The sequence below is a fragment of the Macrobrachium rosenbergii genome, chromosome 6 (genome assembly GCF_040412425.1).
Source record: "Macrobrachium rosenbergii isolate ZJJX-2024 chromosome 6, ASM4041242v1, whole genome shotgun sequence".
NCBI classification, from domain to species: Eukaryota; Metazoa; Arthropoda; class Malacostraca; order Decapoda; family Palaemonidae; genus Macrobrachium; species Macrobrachium rosenbergii.
The window spans coordinates 25886628-25906512 of record NC_089746.1 but is presented as its reverse complement, the minus strand read 5'-3'; the positions used below and the strand labels follow the sequence as shown (position 1 = coordinate 25906512).

The following is a 19885-nucleotide window of genomic DNA, read 5'->3' as shown; positions in this document are numbered from 1 at the left end:
TCCCCCTTCCCTCTAAAAGTATAAGTTCTAAGGTGGATTTAGCATTAGGAATGACATAGACGAGTAGGAATAGTAATTTAGGAAGTATTCAGGAAGAGAAGTTGAAGGTGCTTCTTCTTCGGGTTCAGGTTTGGTTGGGGTAGCTAATGTTTAGGACTCTCATTTAGATCCATCTTCAGTTTTATTGTATGCTTTGTGCTCTTTGCATCAGAAGGTTTCCAAATCCATGGAGGGTCGTTCAGATATGGTTTCTTATGTATCTACAGTATTTCTGAAATTCTGGAGAATACCCCTTCTTCTTCGAAGGTTCCTTTTCCTTCTGGGGTTAAACTTCTTTTGTCTTGCGGTGGTGGTAATTTTGGCGATCGGATTTTCAATGTTGCTGAAGATAATGCAGATTTGTTGGGTTCCTCTAAAGGTTATAGATCCTAGTTAAGCAATGTTTTAATTTTGGGTTTTCCGGTATTCATGAGCATGTCTTAAAGAATTTTCCTGAATTTGCTAATGATGTCTATCAAATTTATCAGGGGGTGAACAGAATCAGTCTATTTCCTTTCTTAGAAATCTATGGTTTCTTCGGCTGCTCCGGAATTTTCCTTTTCCCTAATTTTCTTGTAAACCTTCTTCCATTGCCCTTACTCAATCTTCTTTTCAGTCCGATCTGTTCATTTGAAGAAGAGGATCCAGTACTGGATATTAGTTTACCTTCAGCTAATGAGAATGAGTATAAGCGGATGGTGGATTCCATCCATACTCTTTTTCTTCAGTCCAAAGCTTCAGAGGAGCCTTACACTACCGAATCAAGCGATGTTTGAGTTGCAGTATCGCTATATGCAATGGAACCAGTAGTTGCTTAATCATTAAAGAATCTGGTCTGGTTTGGCTGTGTCGAGCAGGCATTGAGGGAGGCAGACAATAGGTTAGCAACTTTGATAGGGTCGAGTAAGCAGGATTCAACCATGCTTCCTATTCGGGAGGGGTTTTACAAGGTAGCAGGTAACCCTTCTGTAGGTGTCGGGTTCCTCTCAACGAATCTGTTGAGGCTCTTCTCTCTCGGGTTTCTTCGTCAAATCGTCTGGTCTCAATTACATCTAGGGAGGCTTGTATCTTGGAGGACACCTTTCGCAGCAAATCGGACCCCTTGTCCTACTCTATGTGGATGTGGTCCGGGTTGATAGTGTTTTCTCAGACAAGATGAATATACTCCCTCCAATCCTGTACTGCCTGACAACCTCATCACTTCAGTTTCAATGGGGCTGGCATACCAGTTTCACATTTTGTCTGACTGTACAACGTTTTTTGGCAAGAAGAGGAGGGACTTCTTTTTAAAACTTCCGCCTCACTATCCGGACATTCAGAGAGGGTTCTGTTGAGGGTGCCTTTTGCGCTCTGCAACATTCTATTTAGGGAGGAGGATATCTCCTCCATGGTCAATTTCGTGTAGCCGTCGTCAGCAGTAGCGTCACAGAAGGCTATGATTCATGTGGCTGCTCAGGGTTCAGGGGATGTGGCCAGTATAACGAACTTGTTGCTTCTAACTCATGTCTCCAGTGTCGGCAATTATGCATCATCGAGGGTACAGAATGTTGAAGTAGATGTGTTCCTGTCCAACAGTGAACAGCCGGTACCCTCTTGGAGAAGCCTCTCTCTCTCATTTCAAGGGTCTTGTCTCCATATGCTTTTCTCTTCAGGTATGTCTCAGGAATCGCTGGGACTTCCACATTGGGAATGCAATTATAGTCTGGAGCGATTCTCATGGTTTGGATCTTCTGTGATGGTCAGAAGAAATGCGTCTGATATCCGGGAGGTCTGTCGTCTCCCCTCTCCCCGACGTTCATTTGTACTCAGATGTCTCAGATCAAGGTTGGGGAGCAACCTTGAAGGAAATACAGGCTTTGGTCCTCTAGAGGGATTGGGAACGAGGAGAGTCATAAATCTTTGGGAACTCAGGGCTGTAAAGGAAGCCCTCAGGTGTTTTTCAGTCCTGGTGCGGTCTGCTTTGCGACAATGTAACTGCCGTGTCGTATCTGAGTACTCGTGGGGAACAAGATCAACAGAACTTTTGAGGGGTATGCTTTCCGCCATTCGGTCTCATTCATAAAGTAATCAGGAATTGCGGGAGAGTGTCAAGATGTCTATGACCCTAGCTCCTTGCTGGCCCTAACGCTCTTGGTTTCCAGAACTCCTAATGTTCCTTACGGAAGTTCCAATGTTCCTTCCCATGTGGAAGATCTTCTAGCAACCGCATTTTCACCATTATCATTCAAACCCTCGAATGTTGAACCTAGGTACAGGCGACTGCTGAGCGAACAGCTAGACAGACCGGACTTTCTAAAGCTATGTCTACACAGTTTTTCTTTTAGCTTGAGAAAGTCAACTCGTAAGCTTACCAGGTCAGCTGGACAATGTGTAGAAGTCGGTGTCGTAAAGAAGGTCATTCTGTCTCTAGGCCTTCCATAACCAAATTAGCTGATTTTCTCTTATTCCTTCGGAAAGTCAAGATTCTTTCTTTTTAGGCTATTGCTGGCTACCGATCAACACTTAGCAGTACATTTTTTCCATTGTCCCAAAAATTTCTAGTAGTAAGATCATCCATGATTTCTTACATTCCTTTAAATTTAAATGTCCGGTCTTGCCGACTTGGGCTCCTTCGTGAGATTGTCGGAAGTTCTTATGTTAAGACAGCTGATTAGTTGTTTCCTTTCTTTCGGCTTTATCTGCAGCTAGAAAGGTGGGCGAGCTTCAGGCAGTTTTCTAGGCTGGTTTCCTAGGCGGGAAATGATATGTATTTCTCTTCGTCTGGAATTCATGGCGAAGACAGAGTCGGGGGCTAAAACTCTGCCTCGTTCGTTTAAGGCTCTTTTTTCTGCAAGTGTTTGGTTCCGGCGATCCAGCGGTGATGTCTTTATGTCCAGTGTGAATTTTAAAGTCTGCTTACCAAGGTTGAGAAACGTCATCTGCTTCCATGTACACTTCTTGTCTCTCCGCGGAATCCTTCCCATCCACTGTCAAAGAACTTTCGAAGGGAGGGTTCCTGGTTCCTTGTTCATAAGCGCTCACTCCCCAAACACAGTTGCAGGCACACTACACGATTCTCATAAGATGCGAGCTTTATTCCCTTGAATACAATTTAATTTTGACTTACATTATAGCATTTAAGTTTTTTCATTTAATTCAACACCCTTCTCCAAAAACTTCCAGATGTTACTTAATATGTCAAATTTCTTTTATTATTGGTGATTTCCCAGGCTTCTCAGGGTTCTTTCTTGTCGTCTTCAGCTATTAGGAGTATGTCCACTTCATCTTCCTTTCTAGGAATTATTCAGTGTCTTCTATTCTGGAGGCAGTTACTTGGGAGTCCATCTCAGTATTTTCTTCCTTTACTTAAGAGACATTCACTTCACCTCAGCGCATGTAGCGGCGTAGTCTGGTATCTAGGGTGCATTCATTTAGCTGAGGTGGTATTCTCTTAGTGCAGAGGTTTGGAAGGTTATTCTCTAAGTCCATGTGTAACAGTGAAGTCTGTTATCTAGGGTGGGTTCATTTAGCCAAGGTAGTATTCACGTAGTGCGGAGGTTCTTAGGTTAACCAGATAGAGGAATTCCTTTTAGGCTTTAGAATCTTAAGCAACAGTGACAGTAGTAATCACAGGTTTAGTACGTTTTAAGTATCCTAGTCTTTGATAGTTTCCCTACGAGAGTCCAAGGAGTTGCACTCGTAGGCTACCCAGGCTCATCGTCGACGCTGAGATACTTCTTCGTTTGTCAGTCGTCGGCCTTTGCCACAACCTGAGTGGCGGAGGGTCACGGCTCGGCACACTGCCTTTTTCCTTCATACATGAAAGGCTCTGAATAGCCACATGGGAGGTTCACTGTTCTCCTTCTTACTTGAGAGTTTCTCTTGGTCTGCGTAGCGGCTAACTCTATTATCGAGTGTGCACTCATTTAGCTGAGGGGGTACTTTCTTAGTGTGGAGGATCTTACGTTAACCAGATAGAGGAATTACTTTTAGTCATTAGAATCTCAGGACAGGTTTGGTTTCTTCAACCTCTTCTGCGCAGACATCGGCGTCAACGGGCGGCGAAGAACTCAAAGATCCTGCACACTCAACTTCTCCTCCATACATGCGAGGCTATAATAGCCATGTGGGAGGTTCATCGTACCCCTCCATACATGAGAGTGCTTTGATTAGCCACATGGCAGATTCATTGTACCCCTCCATACATGAGAGTGCTTTGATTAGCCACATGGGAGGGCCGTTGTTCTCCCCTACTCGTGGGAGGCTGTGATTAGCCACATGGTAGGTTGGTTTTTTGCTACTCTCGATCCATGAGGAGGTTTGAACACCACATGAGAGGTAGCTCGACTCAGACAGTGCCGAGACTTGAGACTGACGTCGAGGGTACTCTCTCTACAGGCGTCCTCTCTTGCCGAGTGGTTAACCAGGTGAGGATACATGTTTATAGGCAGAGTAGGTGAATAATGAGTTACCTACCTTCCCGTTTGGCAGGTGGGGCTGAAACTAGATTGATCCCACCTCCTTAAAATTTTGTTAATCGGGCTAATTCAGGTGTTCAGGGAGTGTATTGCAATATGAAGTTTTCATAATAAAACTAATATTGTAATACTTACCTGAACACCTGAATGAGTCCCACCCTCCTCCCCACTTCAATTTGATTAGTGGATTACGCAACTGGGGAACCTGGCCTTGCTCGGCTGGGACTTGCAGCAGCATTGCCAGTGGTGTTTCAGGTAACTCATTTTGACAAGATTTTCCTGTAAGCGTTGGTAACGCTGACAGTTAATTGCCCACATGGTGGGTAAAAGTTATGGGATGTAGTTCGGGCTGGTAGGTGACCAGGGTTAATTCAGGTGTTCAGATAAGTACTGTATTACAATATTAGTTTTATTATGAAAACTTCATATTTCTTACCTCGGTATTTAGTTTTTCTTTATCTGATATAAAAAAAAAAAAAAACTGCTGTCTAAGACTACATCCAGTACCTTCAAAATCTTGAAATACTGCATTAGCTGTAGCCACATCTATTTGCACTCACTGAGACAGTTGGCCCATGAAAATTATAATGAAATAAAGCTGGGTAGTTAATATTTTTATCTAATACATTTGCATGTACTGTATTGTCAAAACTTCAGAAAAGCTTATTAGATATTAATGAACTAGGAGTATTTTTGTTCATAGAATTGAGATGTAAACTACAATAACAAGTATGTTGTACGAGCTGAACCCATGCTACTTCAGTGCATTGAGGCAGTTGAATACATGCAGTACACAAATGAAAACAAAGCCATCAACTTGTGGAAGTTTAGTGACCTTACCTTTATGATAATTTATTTTTCAAAATATTTTACTGGTCAAAATTGGGGAATTTATTTTTCAAAACATTTTACTGGTCAAAATTGGGGTACATCTTTGATGCTAGAAAATATTGTAACTAACCAAAATAGTGGAAGCAGCAGTATGGAAAATAATAAATTAAAATAAAGCAGTTAATTATAATAGAAATGCATAATCAATGAAGAAAATTTCAACCTAAAATACCTGTGAAGTTCTCACCTCCCTACAATTTGAGAATTTTGTCTGCTGTGGACAAGTTGAGGAGATGTAAATGGAAGAAAATTGTAAAAAATCAGATAAAAAGTTTCTTGATAGTGCTATATCACTTAAAAAAATACTGATCAGCTAAATATATCAGACCAAAAATAAATGAGACCTCCTTCCCCCTAACAAAGATGAAATTGCACTATCTCCAGTGATAGGAACATCAAGACATAGGGAAAAGAGATCTGAATAAAGTGATGAAAATAAAACCAAGCTCCAACCTCAAATAAATGATGAAAATAATTTTGATCCTAAATCCAATAATGAGTTGCAAGTTATGTAAGCACATCATGTAATGAAAAAACAAAAGAAGTCACCTGATATAAATAAGAGAATAGGGTATCAAATAAACTCCACAACTCATTAGGATAGTCAGGATATTCAGTGAGCACATAGTGGAGGTGAAATTAAAATCCACTATGGCTATCAGTTCCCTAAACAAATGCACTTCCAATATTATTGAACAAATTACGTGTTGTTTAGTCACCAACTTTACTAATAACGGAAAAAAAACAAATGAAAGATAAATCAGAAACCCACAAATACAGTTGCTCATGTATAGTTTACTTAAAACAGAAATATGAAAACTCAAATTGAAACCCAAAAGTACAGTAATTCATAAATGTTTGAAAGATTAAGACAGTAAGAAAAGTAAAACACCCAGCACTACAGTGAAGAATACTAATACTGTACTGATGAAAGTAGATTTAAACAGAAATTCAAAGAGTATAGCAAAGTACAGTAGTAATCAACCATAATCAGACAACTCTTCCTTACTTGAATTTTTAATTCTTATATTATCCAATGGAATGTAAACAGAATTCAGATCAGAATCTGTTTAGGTAAATTACAAATTTTAGCATCAGATAAATATCCCATGTGCCTTTGTTCCCACCACATTGGCCAATATGACCAAGAAAATAAAGATACCAGTTAGCAAGTCAGTCTAGAAAAACTGATAATGAACTCAGAACTGCAGCTTATGTTTATAATTAAATTATGTGATGAAATAGTAATGCAGAGTTCTTTTCAGCATTCTGCCATATATATGCTTGAAAGTAACCTTGTAACTACAGTAGATGTAGTAAATATATAACCAAACTTTAAATTTACAAAAATAATACACTTACCATAGCTGTTGCGACAGTTCTACTTGTTGACTTAGTGCACACAACCTCCCCTCCCCCCATAGGATTCAAACAGCTAAATGGCTGACTGATCTGGTGTAGAACTAGGACATTTACTTGATAGTAACAACTTTTTTTGTTTAAACAATGATGATACAAACACTTGATTTTCATACGCATAGTGTTATGTCATCAGTTTATATCTTTCTATGCTCAACTCCTGTAGTAAAAAAATTTGAGTGGCGTACCTTTGGTGGTTTTTATTCCAGTGGTCATTACTTAGTAGTAACTTATTTGCAATCTATCTGCTAATTTCAACCCCCTCTATAATATAGATAATGCTGACTGGGAAAATGCATTTTATTCATGAGACAGATTCCAGCATATAATCAGGTAAATTTAATACTTAATAAGAATTTTATTATCAGTGGGGTAGACAAGTGTATCCCAAAGTCTTCACTCAGAAACAGCCAAAAGAAAATCACTGGGCAAAACCTGAAATCTCAATAGAACTTTTTAACATTTTAGAGTTAGGTGTTAAATTAATGTACTTGTCTCAGAATACAGGCATAAAAAATATTTATGATAGTGTTTGATAATTTATATTTTCTTTTGTTTGATAACACAACTAATGTATAATTTTTTTCCCCAGTGCAGTGTAAATATGATATTTCTAAATAGGGTTTCAACTCTTGACCATGATGATGGTAATACTATGCAAATATCTTCACCTTTACTGGAATACTTACTGTTGTTACTGATGGTATGCAGTATAGCTTATGTAAGTTTAACACCATACAGTGTAGTCAGAAATATTAAGCTGAATTTAATTTGGTTCATAAATCAAATTATAGTATCACATACCTACACTTAATTTTAGGTACGAGGTTATGCTGGTCCCATGAGCCCATCTCAGGCTGAATCATTTTACCGCCGTTGGCGAGAGGCAGGTGTTTTATCACCAAGCAGATCTGCTAAGGCCCGAACGGCGTCACTGAGACTTACTGATCGTGAAAAAGGACTTGAAAGAATTGGGAGGTATGACATTTTTTCTCTATGGCTTTCTTGACTTTTCAGATATAAAATAAATTAGTAAGTAATTAGTATCCAGCATCCACACTTTGACTTTAGGGATAATATATTTTTGTAATGAACCTTACCTCTCCATTATATAGCTTTTACTTCTTTGCCTGCGGTAGTTTGACAGATTGAAACGATAAATTAGAACACTCGGTTTTCTCTGAATATCCGTCTTCTATCCATCTATTTCCCCCACCCCCCCGGTACCCCCACCAGGGGACTGATAGGTACAAATACTCGTAGCCGGTCAGTGTACTTCTGTCGCTGGTTTTGGTGGGAGGTCGACATATTTCTTTTAATTTTGAATGTTCCTTATTTAGAACCTGTAAGGTAAGAGTTGCCGTGATAGGCATTATTCCAGTTTTATTGATCCTCATGATTTGTTGTTGCTGAGGGAAAGATTAAGATTGGATAGCTATATGAATCGTCATTGAATGAAATGTGGTAAGTGATCACGAATGGAGAGAGCTTGTTAGGGTGTAGGAACAACTATTGAGGATAATACTTGTAAGACTTGAGTTAGAGGGATGCATGTCTTGTCTGCTTCCCCATTTAGTAACTGGTTAGGTCCTCTTTTGCATCTCTTCGATCTGTTACTCCAAATGAGCTTCCCATTGATTCAGGGCATTAGATTTGATAGGATGGAGTCATTTTTTATGTTCACTTGGCATAAGTTTTGCAGGATATCATTATTATTATATTATTAGTGTTTTCTTTTCTGTGCTACCCTCCCAAGAGTCTCAGTAAGTCCAAGTTTTTTCCCATGTTGGAGGAAGGGTCAACACCCCTCTTTTTTCTTGCCTTGTCCTTGGCATGTCCTGTCTTACTATCTCGTGGCTTGGAGTAACAGGGAACCAGGACATGTCAGAAGTGGTATGGATCTGTCCCTGTTGTCCCCTTTCCTTGTTTGGTCTGGCTTGTGTAGCTTTAGTTCTGATGTTAGCGCCGTCAGGTCTGGCGTTAGCGGTGCCAATTTCAGCATTAGTGGCACCAAGTCTGGCATTAACGGTGGCAGTTCTAGCAAAAGAATTCATTCTCTGATAGGACTGCTTGGGTAAGGATAACAGGAGTCTCCTGATGTTTTTCCCTCTTTAATTTTACTATATTGGATTTGCTTGTTAGCAGTGATGCTTGGACTCTTTGGTAGTGTTTAAGCTGTCTTTTCAAGGAAAGTTACCATATGCTTTGATGAGTTTCGCTTCATTTCCTGTAGCTAAGGATCTTTCGTGGTTTAAGGCTAGTATAAGTATCAATTAGGTTTTAATGGGAAGCCTAGACTGTCTTCGGCTTTCCCGTATATCTTGGCTTTTTTTTGGCTAGGCCTATGGTGCACCTCGCAGTTTTGACACAACGGTAGCCTGCATTTAGTGCGAATTTGCACATTTTGCTGCAATTCTGTGTTCTTGCGCACATTTTGCTGGCCTGCCTATCACCTGCATGTCCTTTGCTTGCCCATGTGTCTGTTGCATGTGCGCCTATGACTTCTGCGCCTATCGCTTGCACACTTATTGCTTGTGCACCTATTGCATGCATGCCCGTTGCATGTGTGCCTATGGCTTGGGTGCCTATCGCTTGTGCACTGATGTATTGTGTGTCTACTACTTGTGCTCCTATGGTTTGCGCTCGTATTGCATATTTACCTTTCATTTGTGCACTGATAGATTGCACTTGTATGCCTGTGCGTCTATTGCCAGTGTGCCTTTCACTTGCGAGTCTACTGATTGCACTCCTATTGCATGTGCATCTAGCACTGGCGCACTGTTCACTTGTGCGCCTATTGTGTGTGCAACTGTCTCCTGCTTTACTATCACCTTATGGGTGTAGTTTTTGCCTCCAAAGTTGAAGCAATTAAACCTTTTTTGGTAGCCATAGGACCTGTGAAATTGTAAGAAATTCCAAATGTCATGGAATACTGGCTTTTGAATTGAATATAAAGTCTTTTGTTCCTGACTTAGGTTGAGAGCAAAAATGTCTATTTTGAGGCATCTCCCTTCTCAGGGTTGTTAAATGAGGACTGGATCTTATTTAAAGATAATGAGTTTGACACTTTTATGCCATATAAGGACAATTAGTGTACTCAAATAGATTAAGCTTATTAGAGACAATATTAATCATTTTATGTGCAAGGAGGAGCAAAATACTACTATGTCAAAATGTACCGCCTTTTTTCCCTTATTTGGTCAAATTACCACATGTAGTCTCAACCTGAGTTATTACCATACTGGAGTTAATTATTCATTAAGAAATTTTAATTAATACACTCAGCCTACCTTGGTTAAGGCACTCTGAAGACATTTCTTGTGTTCTGGTGCATAATGTCTCCTTTAAGAATGCTTTTGCCTATCTTCCCCTCTTTATGCAGCTACATAGAGTTGCCTCATACGATACCAGTTTTATGTTGGTTCTGATGCCTTCATAGGTTCAAGATGCAGACTATTCTGCTTGTTAAGACCAGATGAAAAGAAGAACGTTTAAGACAAGCAAGGTTCTTTGGTCTAAAAGTGAGACAGAAATTATAATGAAGTCACTTTTCTGAGCCACTGATGTCTTATCATTTGCTGAACTTTTATTTAGTATTATTGTTCATTCCTTATATCAGCTTAAAGATTTGTGTCACTTGAAGGATTTTGTTTTTTAGAAGAGTCTTTAGAGTTCATGGGTTGTCTTGACAGGGAGATTACTGATGCATCCAGAGAAATGTTGCACTCATTTGCAAATGCTGTGCCCAAGAAGAGGGAGTAGCGATGCATGTAGCTAACTCCCAAGGTGTCGTCTTATCAGAAGTCAGCAGCTGTTTTCGATCTGCCACATGAGTGCAGGCTTAATCCTCCCCTTTGTAAGGGAATTGTGGAAAATAGTGCAGTCAGGAAAATAGAACATTTTTGAAACAGTCCTTGCAGTCAGCCATGAAGAGACCAGTTCCTACTCCTGTGACTGGTCCTCCATCCAAGGTTCAGCCAAAATCCTTGTAGGTTACTGCAACTTCTTTATCTAAGTCGTTTCAAGGATCTACGTCCAGATGCCATAAGAATAAGTTTCCAGTAGGAGGTTTTCTGCAGGCCTTTTGAAGTGTATGACAAGACATAGGGATAGGACCCTGCTTGATGGTAGTAATCAGGGAGTTAAGTCATTCCATATGTAGCCCCTCCTCATATTCTGTTATTGTCACTGATAGCCTTCCCTTTTTACTTTCATCACTGGGAGAAGTTACCAGTCTTGCAAGAGGAATTTGAATCTATGCTAGAGAAGGCAGCAATATGCCAGAGTCATAAGCCTCCTCAAGCTTCTACAATTGCCCGTTTCTTGTTCCATAGATGTCCAGAGGTTGAAGACCAGTGTTGAACACCTCCAACCTCAACAAGTTTATTCAGCTAACTCCCTTGTCAATGGAGTCAACCAGCATAGTTCTGATGGCTATACAGCAGGACGACTGGATGATTTCTTTGGACATGAAGGACATTTACTTCCAAGTCCCAATAAGCTCTCTTTCTTGCAAGTATCCATGGTTTGTGTTTTTGGGGAAAGTGTACCAATGCAAGGCTCTGTTTTTGGGGCTAAGTACAGTGCTGTTGGTGTTTATGAGAGTATTAGCTCCAAGAGGATGTTGGAATCATATTGGGATCCAGGTTCTACTGAATTTGGGTGGCTCGCTAGTCCTCCCCAACTTTTTCAAAGAGATTCTGATGGCCACGGCCCTTTTACTTCATTTGACTTAGTTTTTGAGCATTCTTATCAACAACTAATTCTGAGGCAGTCAGTGATTTATTTGGGGATAAAGATAGAATCTCAGTTTTTGGGCTTTTCCCATGGACAAACAAGTAGACAATCTCTTATTGCTTGTGAGAGGATTTCAACCCTTAGGGCAGCTTCCAGCAAAGCAAAGGCTTTCATTTCTAGATCCTATGTCAAACAGACCAGGCTCAAGATGATGCCCATTCACTTTTACCAGAAACTTGCATGACACAGGAAGTCTGTGTTTGACTCAACAGTGGTTACAGTGCAAATGAATCTTTGAGAGACTCTAGAATGTTAGGCAGATCGTTTGAAGCTTCAGGTAGGTCTCTTGTTGGAAGTAAGGAATCCAGACCTCGCATTGTTTTCAGATGCCTCGGTGTTGGACTGGGCCACCTTGCTGGGGGATCTATAGATGTTGGGATTATGGTCAGAAAAAGAAAAAGTGGCTTCATATCAATAGTCTTGAATTCTTATGAGTCTGGAAGAGCATGAAGCACCATGAGCATTTTGTAAAAGACAAAGTAGTAGATGTGTTTTTGGACAGCACAGCCTTACTGGCTCATATCAGGAGACAGGGCAGGATGAAATCCTTCCGGACAAAAGCAACAGATGTCATGTTGATTCTTTAGTTTATACTGGGAAGGAACATCTTGTTAGCGGATCAACTGAGCAGAAGGGATCTGACTCCTCCGACAGAATGCTTTCTGAATCCTCAAGTATGTCAGTCTGTGTAGAAACTTTGGGAAATTCTGAACATAAACTTCTTTGCAGTGGAACAGAACAGGAGGCTGCCAGCATACTGCCTCCCCCTCCAGGACCCTCAGGCTTGGGAAGTAGATGCATTTCCACAGGATTGGCCAGTTATGGACACTTATGCCTCACTTTCTTTTGCAATCATAAGAAAGGACTCAAGTTAGAGGATCCTGGAACTCCAGCCTGTCCCTAAGTAGTTCCGTGGTGACTGCAAAGAGAATGGTTTCCGTACTTGGTGCCTCTAGCTGTAGATCATCCTGAAACCTTGTCTTCCAGGAGAGATTTCAAACAATCACATAACATCAAAGCCCCCATAAGCTTCAGCTAACCATATGGAGACTGTCAACTGTCTCTTGTGAGCATGAGGTTTTTCTGGTGTCTTGGTTCTATCGCTCCTGGTGGCAATCTTGAGGGATTTCCTGCACCTGTACGTGTATAGACAACTTATTTAAGTTCTTTAGTTTTCTTAGATACTCCAAAAAACTGTCATTCTCCAGCTATTAGAGGATACATCAGTGCTTTCTTCCATCTTACATCATATGTAACTAGATATTGCTGATGACCCAGACTCAAAAATCTCTTTAGGTCTTTTGAGATCTTGACTCCTAGAACATAAACCTCTTTCTTGGAACCTGGACATAATTTTAAAGGTTTTTGTCTTCAGTGCAGTTTGAACCATTAAAAATGGCCTCTTTAAAGCATTCAACTACAAAATTCTTCTTGGTACCCCTGGCAACTACAAATAGAATGAGTGAATTACCTGTTCAAGCATTTTTACAGAATGTTGGTTTTTGCAATAGAGAATATTCTTTTGTTTCTGCCCTTGTTTAGAGCCAGTAATAAGGATGAGGCACTTTTATGCCCTGTAGGTCAAGTAGAATTTCCATAGATTAAAGACTATTAGAGGTGATGCTAATATATACGTTGTGGGTTTAGGAGACTAAATACTCCCATGTCTAAGAATGCTGTGTAAATGCTCCTGTGTCTAAGAATGATGTTTCCTTTTTGGGTTGCTGTTTAGTTAAATTAGATCATGAGAAGTCTAACCCCAACATTTTACTTTGCTGAAGGTCAGTATTCATGATATACAAGTGGTAGGTACTGTACATTGTTCAGTTTTGGGAGACTTTATCTTTAGAGGATGTAGTTATCTTGGCTCAGTGTAGCTTTGATTCCAGTTTTTCCTCTTGTTACCTGAGAGATATAGAAATTTTGTTCAAGAATTTCAAAACGCTTAGTCCACAAGTCACCACAGGTAGTCTTTTCCTGAACAGAATGAATGCGCAACCTTTTCTACTTTTTCCATATTGTTAAAATCACTTTTGAGTTTTGGGTAGCATGGAGGTACATTGTACTTATAGGCGTGTATCTTTATGTCTGTAGTAATTCCCTTTAGCTTTGGACTATCATTTGTTGGGCTTGTCAAACCCAGGCTCAGGGGGCCATTAACTGCTTCTGAAGAGGTGTCCTTCTTTAAGGCTACTCCCACCATGCCATGCATAAGAGCCTTACTTCTTTTTGAGGGATCCACCCAATGGCTGCAGTATGGTCCAAGAAGGATCCCAGATCAGGTAAGAATGTTTTGGGTTTCATATAAGAAACTAAGTTTGCCTGGCTGAGTGAATGTTTTCCAGCTGCAAAAACCCATCGTCCTTCTCCCAGTGTCGGAATAGGCTATCTTGAACAGTAGGTAATGTTCATCCCCACTGATATATATTTTCATAATGAAATTTATTATTCGGATACTTACCTACTGTTAAAGACCAACCCACCTAGCCTCCCCACATCTTAGTGAGTTATCAAGAATTCTGAGAAGAATAAAACATTTGAGACCCACTTCATGGAAAACAGGTGAACTAGACAGTCCATCCAGATCAGCCAAGCACCTTTTCTGAATGCTGATCATGCCTGACAAGTTTGGAGATAGAAGATATCTTTAACAGTAAGTATTCAAATAATAGATTTTATTATAAAAATTTATATATTTTGGAAATTTGTAATGATCTTTGAACAGCCCTTACTTGCGGGAAAAATCGAGTTAAACTGCATTCAACACTTCAGTTTTCATCCCAATGCTACCCTATTTCAAAATATTTATGGTTCAGGTTGTTATTTTTATTTTCTGCAGTTAGTATTATTTAACATCATCAGAATCTCAAGGGATGAGACATACATGTCATTTAACACTGAGCCCGAGATGTACATGTCATTTAACACTGAGCCCTATCAAAGGGTAAAGACCATATTGTTTGTGACTGCAGTATTAGTCTAGAATATCATTCAGTGGTCTGCTTAAATTTACTGCTACTTTGTAGTAATGATAATGATTACCCCTATGCATTTATGTTACATAAAATCAACCCTTTAATATTTTGTGATCTTTGCCTTCCAGAGACCTTGCACAAACCAGTGGTTATAACTGGAGTGAGTATTGGGACTTCTTGGGTGGGTTTACTAATTTAACTTCGGAAGATGGCTTGGCAAAATTAGAGAGACATCTCAGACAGAAGTTTAAGCAGGTATGTATGAAAATAATAAATTTTTGCTATTGTAAATTACTTGATAATACTACATTTATCCCTTAAATGTTGGTAGTTAGTTCCACCCCCTTAAAAAAAATGAACATACAGATATGACCTATATGAAAAATGCGCCTTAACATGAATGTCTCAGTGATACTGCTTATTTTATAAGTGCAGCACATTAAATCCAATAAAAAAAAATTAAAAAACAGAATGGATGTGACGATGTAATACTTGTAATGTACTAGAAATGTGTAGTACAAAACTATATGTAAATGTGTTCATTCTTTCATCGGTGTTACTATTTTTAAATTAAACACATTATAACATAAACAAAAATATTTATCAAAATATAATTTTCCAAGAAACTTGCCCAACATTCATGTAACTATAATTTAACCAACATGGAAATGAAGGAATTTCAAAATTATACCTGGTTGGGTTGGTAGGCTGCATGTTTTCTGCCTTCTCTCTTGTAGGTAACTAGTGAGTTTTCAGCTTTCCTGTCATTCTTTGTTTTCCTGCCATTGTGAGAGGTTCACTTCTCAGAGCTTTGGCATTTTGACGGAATTTCATACTGATTATTTATGGTTTGTTGTTGAATCGTTATTTTTAGGGTAATGTCATCATCTGAGAGTTTAATCAGGATTTGTGAAGTAAGGAATCACTCAAAAAGATTGCTTAAATTTAAGTACAGTGGCCACTTGCACTGGGAGGATTGTATAGGTCAGATGTGTGATTTAGGAAATAGATATAAGGAGTGTGAAGGTTAGGATATGGATAAAAATTCAAGTGAAGACAAGGAGAGAAAATGAACAATTACAGAAATTAAGAATACTAATGCTAGCCTAGATGAGGATAGGCCAAATGAGGTTTCTGTATCAGTTAACCCTCATCCATTGTCTGTCCTCTTTGATCCTATTCTCCTGACTGCCGTGGGGTTGAGGTACTTTAAGTAGGGGTTTAGATGTCCCTAAGAAAACGATGTCAGAAATGGCTAATATGATGAAAAAAATTTTGAAGAAGTCTGATGACAGTTTCCCACCAAAATTTTTCCAGCCAATTTGCATTCCCATTCAAGGTCAAATGTGTGAGAACCCTTTGAAGGCCTGATGGATTCTGCAAGACCTCTGAACATTCATGTGTTGACTTGTGAGAGGAGTAGCTAAGGGTGGCTCATGCCCTCTATTACATTTTTCCTTACCTCACTGCCACTCTACTACTTGAGAGGAAGAGGGTAAGATAAAACAATCACTGAAAGACAGGTTTGGTTTCAAATTTGTCTGATTTGGATTAGCAAGTAGTGTCACCGTCTTCTGATGATTCTAAAGTGTCTGTTCCTCAGTCTAGGTATGGTGAACATGTTGGGGGAGAAGCAACAGCATAGTTTGCTAGCAAATTTTTCAGTTAAGAATGGTAGAGGTAAGCTGGTTGTTTTTGATGAATGCACAACAGAATTTTTGCTTTCAACGAGTGCTCAACATATTCCTACTGTGTATGTTAGATAAGAAATGAACATCCATTCACTCGGCTGTTCCTATACAGGTAAGAAGGAAGAGTGGTTTTTCTCTCTTGTTTATCATTCATCTCCCAGCTTCAACATTTTTGCTGTTTTGCCTCTCATATTTTGATGAAAGCTACAGCTAGTAGAACAAGTAGCGATTCCTTTTTTGTGCCTAGATCTTCAGGTATTTCTCGTTCAACAGAGACTTTGGGTAAGGAGTAGGAAGATCCTTCAGCTACATTTTCTTCAAAGATTGATACAATTTTTGGGCATCTTTCATTAAGTGCTGTAATAATTGTACCCACTTCAGAACTTGCTGTAGAAGAAGGCAGATCATATTATTCCTGAACCATTCAATAAAAATTTAGTTGTGCCAAGTTGAAAAAACAAGGCAAAGATAAACCAAGTTCATTACCAGTGGAGTGTAATAATTGTACCCCTAGAACCAATTAGATTGAAGGTTGTGCAACACTGAAGGAAAATCCAGGTCCCAAGGAACCAAAGGACAACCTTCAGTAGTTTCTGGCAGTTGCTCCACTAACAGGTTGCAAAGCACTAAGCCCAGTGTCGGGATCCTGACTTGGGAACACTGGGGCAGCCTTCCTACAAGAAACCAGCTGTAGTTTTGGATATTAATGGGGAAATGGCTGTGTGGCACTCTGCTTCTGCAGCAATACCATGTGGCATATCAACACCTGCCAAGACTTTGCTGTAGGACAAGGATGAAGGACTGAACTCCCCATGGTTTAAATGCTATACATTCTCAGGAAAACCCCATAGTGGATGATGACAGGTCTGACGTTTCCAGATTGACCTGCAGACCTAGGTACTGACTCAAGTCCACTGACTGAATCTTCAAAGATGCCAGCACTATCTAAGCATCTGGATAGTAATGAAGGTGCAGCCCTTAACTGAAACACATGACACTGCTAGTCAAAGTGGAAATACTTCCTCAAATGCATTTATGGGATTGTGGAAGTATAAGTCCCTTGGGTGAATGGGGGCATGAAAGTTTTCCGCACAAACTGAACTCTATACAGAATACTCATTTGCCATATGGAAGGGGATCGGATGATGAAATTTGGTGAACTAACCGAGGTCATTGATAAGCCTCCAACCTCCCAAAGGCTTTGGAATGAGGAGAAGCCAACCGAAAACTCCAGCATCTGCAGTGAAACCTCTATTGCACCCCTATGCAGCATGGAGGTTACTTTTTAGTTGAGGTCTTGTCGTGTTATTGGATTAGAAAGTTAATATAGTAGTTGGAGACAGTTGTACAAGACAACATATGAGGATCAGCTCCTCAAAAAATGAGCCAGCAGCCAAAGGGTAGAATCTCTAGAACCCAAGGCCCTAAGTTGATAACTTTCCAGAACTTCCAATGCCCTAGAAGGCAGCCCCTAACCTGGAGTGAAGGAAAAGGGAGCAGTAGAACTTTATCTATGACCACCTTTGGCAGGAGGCATAAAGGAAGACCTCAGTCATAGGCCAGCATGAAATGATGCTCCAAATCTTTCATAAGATGAGGGAAAGAATTTATATTGAAATAGAATCTTACTAATTTACTATATTTTCTTTACATTAATATTAATATTAATATTATTTGAAAATTAGTAAAACATTTATTTACCATACAAAACAAGTAAACATACGTATACATAAAAATTCTCTCATTTCAGTAATAGAGAGAGAATTATTATTTTTATTTAATGTTATTATTTAATCTTATTAAACTTAATGTTAATATTTGAAAATTAGTACTGGAAATCAATATTTTATCATAAAATGTATATGTAGGTACAGTACAGTATTTAGTCATGAACATAATATGAAAATACAGAATACTGCTTTAAGAAAAAATCCGCAAATGGGTGAGTTTTCTCGCAAATAATTTATAGATGGGTTCCACAGAAAATCCCTAACGCTGAGTGAGCGAATCGTGAGCCCGTGAATCCAGGCGGTCGACTATCTAGGGTTACTTAAAAGTACAAACACATATAGTGCTGAGAAAAAATGGAGTACCAAAGGTGCTGAGACTGAGGCAGGTAGGAAGTGGATGGCCTCTGTAAGTATAACTGAAACAGTGAATGCCCCAGCAGGCAAAACAAGGGGTGAGTTCCATTAACAGACCCAAACTAATTACTTGAATGGTAAACTATAGCAAAGGGCTAGACAGGAACAAAACGTTGTTGATACCAAAAAACTAAATGAGTGGAAAATACTACAAAAATGAATCAACAAATGCAGTAGGCTTTTCACAAGAATAAACAACATGAAGGCTGCTAGCCAAAAGGTGATGCACAAAGCACTCACGAAAAAATACTGTCACATTAAACACTACATGAGAATGGATGAAAGTGAATGAAAATGATAAATCTGTCAGACACTTTGCTGAAACTGCAGTGGTGTTCTGCAAGGACTCAGGAGGAAGAGAGCATTTGTGCTGATATTTTTATCTTTGAAACACTGTACTACTTGCACCTGGACTTGATATATGGTGTGCATACTTTGCTAATCAATACCTTTCAGATAATACTGAGATTTGTGAGTTTGTGACCATGATCATGTTCTTCATACCAAAAATATCTTGCATTATTGGCTTTTGTTTCCAAAACACATAATGTTGGGAGAAATTTCCAGGAACTGTTTTATTTTGAAAGAGCTTTAATGGTATCTTGACATTTCACCAATGATTTTAGACAGGAGTTGGTTAGGTGCCAGTAGGGGACATGTATTACATTAGTTTTACTCTCAGAATGCTTGTTTTGAAATAAAATCTGAAGTATCAGACAGTTTTAGTATGCCCTTACATACAGATCTGTATTTTACAAAATAAAAAAAATTGCTGCCTCTTTGTTCACATTTAAATTGATGAGCTGTTCAGGTTATTGAAAAAGGATGTACCCTAACAGGGATGCGTGTGTAGTATGAGCTATAATCACTAATATTGGTAATAGTTAGCAGGTACTACTGTTGGGATGGTTGTAACTGACAAATGAAAACCTGTGTAAAATAAATTATGTAATTTTGAAAACAAAGATTTTAAGGAAGTTTCTGCATTTCACAGCACTTCTTCCTCCCATCCCTGCAGAATGATGCAGTCAGCTAAAACCTAGTTACTTTTCAGGGCACCTAGTCGTGTCAAAACTAACCATAGTAGATACATGATTGCAAGCCTAACCATAGTAGATACATGATTGCAAGCTGTTTGTCAACTTTCAACAAGCTTATCATTACTGATTATCAGAATTAAAAGACACTCAGAATATCTAAGTATTCTAAAATACATGTACTCCACTGTGAATGAGTGGACAGTCTCGTTTCTATATGAATTTTATTTCATACCTAAAAATATGCAAGCACTGTAGATGCATGTACACTTAATATTAATTAGTTGTGATTACAAACTATAATGATTGTGATGTACGAGGATATACTGGAATTTAATGATTAATGGATTGGTTTTGGGTTCATCAACTTTATTCCTGAATTTTAGTAAGAATATTATTGCTCTTGAAATGCCTTTGTATCCTTGTTATTTACGA

At 39.1% G+C, this 19885-nt stretch overlaps 1 protein-coding gene across 3 annotated transcripts in view; it reads left to right on the top strand.

Annotated features, from left to right (window-relative positions):
- Ankle2 (ankyrin repeat and LEM domain-containing protein 2) overlaps nucleotides 1–19885 on the top strand; it is a 52671-nt gene that overhangs the window by 16156 nt on the left and 16630 nt on the right. For all 3 annotated transcript variants that reach the window (XR_010853304.1, XR_010853305.1, XM_067105283.1), the window contains exons 7-8: nucleotides 7627–7784; nucleotides 14707–14833. Coding sequence is in view for 1 of the 3 variants with exons in the window: in XM_067105283.1 (XP_066961384.1) it covers nucleotides 7627–7784; nucleotides 14707–14833 (285 nt within the window). In the remaining 2 variants the exon portion in view is untranslated. The remainder of the gene's footprint in view (nucleotides 1–7626; nucleotides 7785–14706; nucleotides 14834–19885) is intronic.